General features: G+C 41.0%; 1 protein-coding gene across 1 annotated transcript in view; it reads left to right on the top strand.

Annotated features, from left to right (window-relative positions):
• GDPD1 (glycerophosphodiester phosphodiesterase domain containing 1) overlaps nt 1-11916 on the top strand; it is a 66141-nt gene that overhangs the window by 23221 nt on the left and 31004 nt on the right. Inside the window, exon 2 of the mRNA XM_011953773.1 lies at nt 832-874. Coding sequence (XP_011809163.1) covers nt 832-874 — 43 coding nt within the window. The remainder of the gene's footprint in view (nt 1-831; nt 875-11916) is intronic.

Genomic DNA, 11916 nt, shown 5'->3' with positions numbered 1-11916 from the left:
TGATCCGCCTGTCTCGGCCTCCCAATGTGCTGGGATTACAGGCTTGAGCCACCGCGCCCGGCCTGGTATTTCATATTTTTTACTGTTACGTACTTATGTATGAATAAGTGTAAGAAAATGCTTATTGGTAGCCTATAAATTCAGTCAAGAATGATGGTGATGCCAAACAACCACAGATTGTGCTCATGAATGACTAAGAGAGTGGCTCCTTTGCTTTCTGAGGTTCAGTGTACACAAACTTTGTTTCATGCATAAAATTATTTAAAATATTGTGTAAAATTACTTTCAAGCTATCTGTATGAGGAGTATATGAAAACTAAATAAATTTTGTTTAGACTTGGGTCCTATCCCCAAAGTCTCTCATTTTATATATATGCAAATATTCCAAAATCCGAAGAAGTCAGAAATCCGAAACACTTCTGGGCCCAAGCATTTTGGATAAGGAATACTGAACCTGTACCATTACACTCTTTAAAACACTTGTACACTTTGGGAGGCCGAGACGGGCAGATCACAAAGTCAGGAGATTGAGACCATCCTGGCTAACCCGGTGAAACCCCGTCTCTACTAAAAAATACAAAAATTAGTTGGCGTGGTGACCGCTCTTGTAGTCCCAGCTACTCGGGAGGCTGAGGCAGGAGAATGGCGTGAACCCGGGAGGCGGAGCTTGCAGTGAGCTGAGATGGTGCCCTTGCATCCAGTCTGGGTGACAGAGCGAGACTCTGTCTCAAAAAAAAGAAAAAAAAGTCAGGATTCATTAGGTGTATCTTATTAAAAGTAACTTCAGGAAAATTAAAATGTTCCAAATAAGTAAAGTTCAAATTTTCACAGGTGCTGGAGAAAATCTGGAGAATACAATGGCAGCCTTTCAGCAGTAAGTATGTAAAAAAGGTAAAAAGTACTCTTTTCTTTTACAGTTTGCAGGCTTTCTTTAAAGTGATGATGATTCACAAAGTGAGGATAGTGTAAGTGTAGCATCAGTTTGTGATAGTTGTTTCTATTTTGTTAAGTTTTTTTTTTTTTAATTAGTTGGTCAGAAGTGTTGCAAAGAGTGTTTGGCTTCTGTATTACTGAAAAAGCAGATGGGAGTTTAGGGTAATCAAAAGATACTATAGTTACAAAGCTGAAATAAGACATTTGTAACAAGGAATGTTCTGTGTATAATGCTAATTAGTCTTGGAGAGAAAGAGAAAATGAAACAACTGTTACAGTGGCTGCTATTTATGAATAGGATTATGTGTCTTTGTACCCAGTAATTTTTGTACAGAACTGAACCTGCAATCTGGTTTCTTCTTGGAAGCCTCATGAGTGTTGATCTTTTTTACCAAATAAAATACATTTTTAAAATTCCTATTTATAAATTATTTCATATAAGTGTCTTTTAGAGCAACTCACAGAGAAGCAGCAGGAGAAACAGGAATGAAAACTAATTAATACCTTGTTCTTTGTCTTAGTCAATGATTATCATCAGTCTGTGGTAATCATGAGAACACTGTTTTCCCTGAAAAATAAAGCAGAGAATGTGAAAAGTTAAACCCAATGAAAGACATTACCTATCCATAATTAGTAAGATCCATATTTAGTAAGATAAATATTTTCTTTTTTTTTTTTTTTTTTTTTGAGACGGAGTCTCGCTCTGTCGCCTGGACTGGAGTGCAGTGGCCGGATCTCAGCTCACTGCAAGCTCCGCCTCCCGGGTTTACGCCATTCTCCTGCCTCAGCCTCCCGAGTAGCTGGGACTACAGGCGCCCGCCACAACGCCCGGCTAATTTTTGTGTTTTTAGTAGAGATGGGGTTTCACCGTGTTAGCCAGGATGGTCTCGATCTCCTGACCTCGTGATGCGCCCGTCTCGGCCTCCCAAAGTGCTGGGATTACAGGCTTGAGCCACCGCGCCTGGCCGATAAATATTTTCTTATATAATTTTGGAGCCATTTTAATGTATATAATTGGAACTAAGAAATTTGGAGAATTTGACTTCACTTTTTGTTCTGCTTCTTGCCATTCAAAGACACCTTAGAGATTATTTTTCTTATTATTATTAGATACAAAGCTATTGTTTTTTCACATTCTAGTTTCACCTAAATCCTATCTTCCTTGTATTTGTCATCTCTTACTCTTCCTGTTCTATACTATGATGCCTTTTGTTTATGATCTCAAAAGCCTCTTACAAAAATGTAAAATTTTGGCCGGGCATGGTGGCTCACACCTGTAATCTCAACACTTTGGGAGGCCAAGGCGAGGCAGGTGAATCACCTGAAGTCCGGAGTTCGAGATCAGCCTGGCCAACATGGTGAAACCCTGTCTCTACTAAAAATACAAAAATTAGCTGGGCATGGTGGTGCATTCCTGTAATCCCAGCTACTCAGGAGTCTGGGGCATGAGAATTGCTTGAATCCGAAAGGCAGAGGTTGCACTGAGCCAAGATTGCACTGCTGCACTGCAGCCTGGGCAATAGAGTGAGACTCTGTCTTTTAAAAAAGTAAAATTTTTCCTCCTATCACAGACCATGAAATGGACTATTTTAATTTAAATACTTTATTTATTTTCTCTACTTAGATTACATATCTGGCTAGCTAGCCATAACTAAATATAGATATATAATTTTATGTGTACAAATTCTACAACATATACACACACTATCATATATCATTTGTTGCCCATGAGGTAGGTGATACATATAACTTGAGAAAAAAACTACTCATAACTTTGAGTGATTTTAGCATTCTCCACGCTTAAGGCACATTATTTTATGTTTTTCTCCGTATTTTTTGCTAAATTTTTACCAACCACCATTATTTATGAAATTAAAACACTGGGTTATACAATAAATTATTTTAAAGGATGATGCATTTGAAAAAAATCAGTTTCTTCTAACCTTTGAAGATTTTGATCCTCTTAACATTTTTTTGATATTTAAAGGATATCTAATTTAAATGGTTTTTACTTGCAAAATACAACGTATTTTTCATCTTCAACAGGTTTTATATAGTTTTATTCAAATAGTTAACTACTGAAAAGTACCACAGCCTTCTATATCATGTGGAAGCTTTCTATAACTTAAAAAAATTTTTTTGGAGATTTTTCTGGTACTTCAGAAGAAGGGAACACCTCTTTCACATGCTACTTTTGTTATTGTTGTTTGTTTGAGACAGAGTGTTGCTGGAGGCTGGAGTGCAATGGTGCGATCTCAGCTCACTGCAATCTCTACCTCCTGGGTTCAAATGATTCCTCTGCCTCAGCTTCCCGAGTACCTGGGATTACAGGCACCTGCCACCTCTCTTGGCTAGTTTTTAGTTTTATTTATTTATTTTTTAAATAGAGACGAGGTTTTGCTATGCTGCCAAGGCTGGTCTCGAACTACTGACCTCAAGTGATCTGCTCACTTCGGCCTCCCAAAATGCTGGGTTTACAGGCATCAGCCACTGCACCCAACCTTTCATATATTATTGTTAATGTTTGTTAGCTGTATTTATTTGTAAGGCTGCTTATCAACTGACTTAGAAATTTATATAAAACCCCTTTTTTTTGACTTTTTTGTTATTAGTGGTGGTGGTTTGTGTGTGTGTGTTACACATTAGTGCCCTTGCTATGAATACATACTTTTTTTTTATTATACTTGAAAAAATTACAAATATTCTACTGTTAACTGCTAGGAATCTTAGAAGGTTTTTGTTTTGTTTTGTTTTCATACTTGTTTCATTGAATAACAAGAAAACACTGTTTAAACATACTATTTTGGCCCATCGCGGTGGCTCACATCTGTAATCTCAGCACTTTGGGAGGCCAAGGCTGGTGGGTCACTGGTGGTCACGAGTTCAAGACCAGCCTGGGCAACAGGGTGAAACCCTGTCTCTAGAAAACATACAAAAAAAAATTAATCGGGCATCGTGGTGCAGCCTGTAGTCACAGCTACTCCAGAGGCTGAGGTGGGAGAGGATGGCTTGAGCCTGGAAGGTAAAGGTTGCAGTGACCCGAGATGGTACCACTGCACTCCAGCCTGAGTGACAGAGCCAGACCCTGTCTCCAAAAAATAAATAAAAATAAATAAACATACTATTTTTAAGGTACTATATATTAAAATACTAAAGAGCTGTAATATACACTCAGGAAAAGATACATACTATGCTTAAGTGTGGTATATTCTTGATAGGATGGGTAGTTGAGGGAGAGATAATAAAAATAAAATGACCAGCTAAAACTTAGACCTTATTTATGTACATATTTGAATACACATTTCACAAAGCATATAAATTTCAAAGTGGAGGTGAAGATGAGGAGATATTAATGACAATATATATAGTTGGTGTGGCAAGCCTAATTAAAATTAACCAGAAAATCAAAAGCTATTAAGACTAAAAGGGCTATCATTTGAAGACAAGAAGGAGCTATTTGGAAAATGTGGGATCAGCTGGGTGCAGTGGCTCACACCTGTAATCCCAGCACTTTGGGGGGCCAAGGCAGGCGGATCACTTGAGATGAGGAGTTCGAGACCAGCTTGGCCAACATGGCGAAACCTCATCTCTACTAAAAATTAAAAAATTAGCTGGGCACAGCCTGGGGTAACAGAACGAGACTCTGTCTCAAAAAAAAAAAAAAAGGCCGGTCATGATGGTGGCTCACACCTGTAATCCCAGCACTTTGGGAGGCCGAGTCAGGTGGATCACCTGAGGTCAGGAGTTTGAGACCAGCCTGAACAACATGGAGAAACCCCTTCTCTACTAAAAATACAAAATTAGCTGGGCATGGTAGCGCATGCCTGTAATCCGAGCTACTCGGGAGGTTGAGGCAGGAGAATCACTTGAACCCAGGAGACAGAGGTTGCAGTGAGCCAAGATTGCACCATTGCACTCCAGCCTGGGCAACAAGAGTGAAACTCCATCTCAAAAAAAAAGTGATAATTAAAACTGACAAAGAGAAATAATTGTGTCTCACAATGTATGAAATGTCCTTTAATGTGGTTTATAAAATGCTTTCACAAACAGCATCTCCCTTAGGTTATGAATATGGCTCTTCTATTATTTCTTTTATTTATTTATTTATTTTCCGAGATGGAGTCTGACTCCATTGCCCAGGCTGGAGTGCAGTGGCAAGATTTCGGCTCATTGCAACCTCTGCCTCCCGGGTTCAAGCGATTCTCCTGCCTCAGCCTCCGAAGTAGCTGGGACTACAGGCGCATGCCACCATGCCCGTCTAATGTTTTGTACTTTTAGTAGAGACAGGGTTTCGCCATGTTAGCCAGGATGGCCTTGATCTCCTGACCTCATGATCTGCCTGCCTCGGCCTCCCAAAGTGCTAGGATTACAGGCATGAGCCACCACACCCAGCCTTCTATTGTTTTGTTAGGAGCAGGAATCTTTTCTTACTAATTTCAAAATCCTTAATGCCTAGCTCAGGCTCTGACAGAAATAGACACTCACTAGTTGCTTATTGAATGAAATATGGAATGGGACATTCAGGAATAAACCAGAACATTAGCAAAAGACTGATGCAGGAGACAGAGCCTCCTTCATAGTAAAGCATAGAAGCAAAAACTAAGGAATTGTAATATACACATACACACACACAGAGCCACTAAACCCTTGAGTATGTAAGATGTGGTTCTCAAAGGCTAATAAAACTAGGTTATTAAACCAGGCCGCCTTAGGAAATACCTGTAGGACAATGTGATCCCTATGGTATTAGCCAGAATGGTAAGGAGAAAGAAGCAAATTGTATTAGCAATAGCTAGAAGTGTAAGTTGGCAGACAGTCAAGGTAATTAATCAGTGACCTGGTTCTCATGATAAATATTTTAGAATATCTAATTAATATGACTATCTATGAAATGGGAATAGTGATACAACCTCAGTGTTGTGAAGAGTAAATTAGATTCAAATAAATTCTTTAACATGATGCCTATTTTAATTGTTATGCATTGTTTCTGTGGAGTTTCACATTTTCTTTTAGAGCTAGAATTTTATTTCTTTTTCTGGAAATGTTGAAACCTTGGCATCTCCAACTTCTTTTTTGTATATTTTTTTTATTTGTCAACAGCTTGTCAAAAATTCAGTTATAAAATATCTGATATTTCAATGGAAGTAGGTGCATGCTGTTATTCATGAAAATTTTTCAAGGCAAAAGTGATTTAAAAATTGTATTTTCTCACTGTGTTCTAGCTATTTACATATCAAATTTGGGGTAATTTTACTAGAATAATTTACAAGTTGTCCTAGATACACTTACTATTGTTCTAACTTTTTTATCTATTAGTTTGTCAATAACAATAAACATACATAGAAAATATTTTTCAAATAATTCCTAAACATTTCTAAAAGTAGCCAGCATTTCATCTAGAGACAAACTTCAAACTTAGAAAGATTTCTGAGGTAATATGTACAGTTTTTTTTTTTTTTGAGACGGAGTTTCGCTCTGTCGCCCAGGTTGGAGTGCAGTGGCCGGATCTCAGCTCACTGCGAGCTCCGCCTCCCGGGTTTACGCCATTCTCCTGCCTCAGCCTCCCGAGTAGCTGGGACTACAGAAGCCCGCCACCTCGCCCGGCTAGTTTTTTGTATTTTTTTAGTAGAGACGGGGTTTCACCGTGTTGGCCAGGATGGTCTCGATCTCCTGACCTCGTGATCCGCCCGTCTCGGCCTCCCAAAGTGCTGGGATTACAGGCTTGAGCCACCGCGCCCGGCCGTTTTTTTGTTTTTTGTTTTTTGTTTTTATTGCCAGCATAGGACACACTTTTTTTTTAACCTCCCCCCTCCGGCTCAAGCAACCCTCCCATCTCAGCCTCCCTAGTAGCTGGGACTACAGGTGTATGCCTCCATGCCCAGCTAATTTTTCATATTTTTATGTAGAGACCGGGTTTTGTAGAGATGATTCACCCACCTTGGCCTCCCAAAATGCTGAGATTACAGGCCTGAGCAACTGCACCTTTAATTTTACACTTTGGCCGTGTGCGGTGCCTCATGCCTGTAATCCCAGCACTTTGGGAGGCTGAGGTGGGCGAATCACGAGGTCAGGAGTTCAAGGCCAGCCTGTCCAATATGGCGAAACCCTATCTCTACTAAAAAATACAAAAATTAGTTGGCGTGGTGACCGCTCTTGTAGTCTCAGCTACTCAGAAGGCTGAGGCAGGAGAATCGCTTGAACCTGGGGGGCGCAGGTTGCAGTGAGCTGAGATCGTGCCACTGCACTCCAGCCTGGGTGACAGAGTGAGATTCCATCTCAAAAAAAAATAAAAATAAAAAAGGTTAAAAAAATGTTAAATAGGAAAAACTTACATAATAAGGATATAAAGAAAGAAAATATGTTTGTACAGCTGTAAACTGTGTTTTAAGGTGTTATTATGAAAGAGTCAAAAAGTTTTTTAAAATTTAAAAGTTTATAAAGAAGTTACAGTAAGCTAAAGTTAAATAGGTTTTTTTTTAATTTTTATTATATTTTTAAGAGACAGGGTCTCACTTTGTCTCCTAGGCTGGAGTACAGTGGCATAATCCTAGCTCACTGCAACTTTGAACTCCTGGGCTCAAGCAATCCTCCTGCCTCAGCATCCCAAGTAACTGGAACTACAGGGATGTGCCACTGTACCTCCCTAATTTTTAAATTTTTTTGTAAAGATGAGGTCTCTCCATGTTGCCCAGGCTTGTCTCCAACTCCTGACCTCAAGCAGTCCTCCTGGTTCAGCCTCCCCAAGTGCTAGGATTACAGGCATGAGCCACTGTGTCAGGTCTATTTTTAAAATATATATCATGTTGCCTAAGTATACAGTGTTCATAAGGTCTACAGTACTGTCCTGTATTAGTAATGTCCTACGCCTTCCATTCACTCACCACTCACTCACTCACACCAAAAGCAACTTCCAGTCCTGCAAGCTCCATTCATAAGTACCCTAATGCACGTGTACCATTTTAATCTTTTATATCATATTTTAACTGTACCTTTTCTGTGTTTAGACAGATTCACAAGTACTTAACATTGTGTTACATTTGCTTGTAGTATTCAGTACAGTAATGTGCCATATAGATTTGTAACCACGGAACAATAGGCTATACTCTATAACATAGATGTATAAATACCATCTAGATTTGTGTAAGTGCACTCTGTGATGTTTGCACAATGACAAAATTGACCATACATTTCTCAGAACATACGCCCATTGTTAAGTGGTGCATGACTTTATAATATTTTTATATTATGTGTTGTAAGTATAAACAGAAATATACATTTACCCCACATAGGTGATTCACAGATAAAATAAGAATCATGTGAGCTAGTGTATTTATTTATTTATTTATTTGAGACAGAGTTTTGCTCTTGTCGCCCAAGCTGGAGTGTAATGGTGCGATCTCGGCTCACTGCAGTCTCTGCCTCCCGGGTTCAAGCAATTCTCCTGCCTCAGCCTTCCGAGTAGCTGAGATTACAGGCATGCACCACTATGCCTGGCTAATTATTTGTATTTTTAGTAGAAACAGGGTGTCATCATATTAGCCAGGGTGGTCTCGAACTCCTGACCTCAGGTGATCTGCTGCCTTGGCCTCCCAAATTGCTGGGATTACAGGCATTAGCCACTGTGCCTGGCCTCTGAGCATCCTTTTAAATACACTAGCTCAGCTGGTTGCTGTGGCTCATGCCTGTAATCCCAGCACTTTGGGAGGCCAAGGCGGACGGATCACCTGAGTTCAGGAGTTCGAGACCACCCTGGCCACATGGTGAAACTTTTCCTCTACTAAAAATACAAAAATTATCTGGGCGTGGTGGCAGGCGCCTGTAATCCCAGCTACTCGGGAGGCTGAGACAGGAGAATCGCTTGAACCTGGGAGGCAGAGGTTGAGTGAGCCGAGATTGTGCCACTGGTCTCTAGCCTGGGCAACAAGAACAAAACTCTGTCTCAAAAAATAAAAATAAAAGGATGCTCAGTGTTTATTAGATTAAATTCCTGCTGTAATTTATTGTTGATGTTGAATAAATTGATGTCAAGAATATTGTCTTGTAGATAAGAGATAATATATTCTGGGTTTGTTTGTTTTTGAGACAGAGTCTTGCTCTGTCACCCAGGCTGGAGTACGGTGGTGTGATCTTGGCTCACTGCAACCTCCGCCTCCTGGGTTCATGAGATTCTTCTGCCTCAGCCTCCCGAGTAGCTGGGATTACAGGCGTGTGCTACCACATTCAGCTAATTTTTGTATTTTTAGTAGAGACAGGGTTTTCCCATGTTGGCCAGGCTGGCCTTGAACTACTGACCTCAGCTGATTGACCTGCCTTGACCTCCCAAAATACTGGAATTACAGGTGTGAGCCACCATTCCTGGCTAAGAGATATATTCTTAATGGCAGTATATTTGTTTTTCCATTATAAAAGTTTATATTCTAAAAATTCAAACAACTCAAATAATCTATGTGAAGTAAAAAATTGGCCTGCTCCCTTTCTTACTCATCTCACTTATAAGAGGTAACCCCTGTCATGATTTGGCCTTATATCTTTCTATTATTTTAAAAATTTACACATAAACTTTTTTAACAAAAACTTTATTTTACATCAGTAGAATTATATGATTGATGCAGAAGTTTTTGCTCCTTAGTTCAGCTAAAACCAGTTTCTTGTCATACAACCAGGAAAGATGAGGCACACAGACACATTCAAAGGTGAGGAGAGCAGGAATTTATTAAAAGAAAGCTCTCAGCAAAAAAAAGGAGTCCTGCTAACAGGCTCCCACCTCATAGACTGATCACCAGGCCACCACACATGAGCTGAAGAGGCCCCTCACCCCTGCATGAGGGACGAATTCCCATGGCTCCACCCCCTCCCTGCAGCGCACATGTGGGCATTATTCAGAAAGAATCCGTCGAGAGGCTGGGCATGGTGGCTCACACCTGCGATCCCAGCACTTTGGGAAGCGGATCACCTGAGGTCAGGAGTTTGAGACCAGCTTGGGCAACATGGTGAAACCCCTTCTGTACTCAAAATACAAAAATTAGCCAGGCGTGGTGGCGGGCACCTGTAATCTCAGCTACTTGGGAGGCTGAGGTGTGGGAACTGCTTGAACCCAGAAGGCAGAGGTTGCATTGACCCAAGATCGTGCCACTGCACTTCAGCCCAGGTGACAGAGTGAGACTCTGTCTACAAGAAAAAAAAAAAAATTAGTTAGGAAAAGGGGGCAGGCTGGGCGCGGTGGCTCTTCTCTGTAATCCCAGCATTTTGGGAGGCCGAAGAAGGTGGATCACCTGAGGTCAGGAGTTTGAGACAAGCCTGGCCAACGTGGTAAAACCCTGTCTCTACCAAAAATACAAAAATTAGGTGGGCATAGTGGGGCACCTGTAATCCCAGCTACTTGAGAGGTTGAGGCAGGAGGATCGCTTGAACCTGGGAGGTGGAGGTTGCGGTGAGCCGAGACTGTGCCATTGCATTCCAGCCTGGGCAACAAGAACGAAACTCAATACCCACCCCCCCAAAAAAAAAAAAATGTGAGCAAACAGGGGCAGTTCTCCCTCTGGCCTGCAGTTTTATCCTGGACCAACAGTTCAGTCTTTCAGCCATCAAGCTGTTTCAGGCTTGAAGGTGGGGTTCCACCAGGGATCCTTGGCTGTGTCCTGTCTCCATCATCATACCTATTTTAAAATTCAGATATACCCCAACAATGCTATTCCATGTGAATTCTATATTCTTTGAAATGACTACATATTACATACTATGGATTTGGATCATGATTGATAAACACTTAGGTGCCATCTGAGTTAGAATTAATTAAAATTTAAAATATTAATAGATGTTGATAACGATAACATGGCTCCATTCCCCTCATTTAGAAATATATTGAGTACCTACAATGTGCCCAACACCATAAACGTTAGAAAATATGGAACAGACATAGTCCCTTCTATTAGTGGCAGTGAATCCATAGGGGTCTGCAGCAACCTCATTTCTTGCCGCAGAAGAAAAGATTTGACTGAGGGCATAAGGCAGAAGTCGAGAGACCAAGGCCAGTTTTACAGCAAGAGTGAAAGGTTATTAAAAAGCTTTAGAGCAGGAATGAAAAGAAGTAAAGTACATTTGGAAGAGGGCCAGGTGGTGACTTGAGAGATCAAGTGCCCAGTTTGACCTTTGACTTAGGGTATTATATTTTGGCATACTTCCGGGGTTTTGTGTCCCTTCTCCCTTGATTCTTCCCTTGGGATGGGCTGTCTGCTTGCACAGTAGCCTGCCGCTACTTGGGAGGGGCCACATGTGCAGTGTGTTTACTGGAGTTGTACGCATGCTCTCTTGAGGCATTCTTCCCTTACCAGTTGAATGCTCCTAGAAGATCACATACCAGTAAAACTCCGCCATTTTGCCTCTTAGTGTGCATGCTTGAGCCCACTTGCCCAACTCCTGAGATCTTAGGAAGCTGATACCCAGTTTCAGTTTTTTCTATTATATCTACTGGGAGACTGCCTTCTCCTGGGTGCCCACTGCAACTTATTATTATTATTACTTTTTGAGACAGAGTGTTGCTCTGTTGCCCAGGCTAGAGTGCAGTGGTATGATCTCAGCACACTGCAACCACTGCCTCCCAGGTTTAAGCGATTCTCCTGCCTCATGAGTAGCTGGGATTACAGGCACACACCACCACACCTGGCTAATTTTTGTATTTTTAATAGAAATGTGGTTTTGCCATGTTGGCCAGGTTGATCTCAAACTCCTGACCTCAGGTGATCTGCCCACCTTGGCCACCCAAAGTGCTGGAATTACAGGCATGAGCCACCATGACAAGCCTCTCAAATCTTAAGTTTATAACCCAGTGAATTTTAACATACGGGTACACCTTTGTACCACCCAGATAAAGATTTAGAATATTTCTAGCACCGCGGAGGCCATCAGTGTTACCTTTTGCAGGCAATACTCACTCCTTGCCCCTGGATAACCATTATTCTAATTTCTTTTCCTTCCCTTCCTTCC

The sequence above is a fragment of the Colobus angolensis genome, unplaced genomic scaffold, assembly GCF_000951035.1.
Source record: "Colobus angolensis palliatus isolate OR3802 unplaced genomic scaffold, Cang.pa_1.0 Scaffold37, whole genome shotgun sequence".
Lineage (NCBI taxonomy): Eukaryota > Metazoa > Chordata > Mammalia > Primates > Cercopithecidae > Colobus > Colobus angolensis.
The sequence above is the reverse complement of the archived record's forward strand: the minus strand, read 5'-3'. Positions and strand labels throughout refer to the sequence as shown.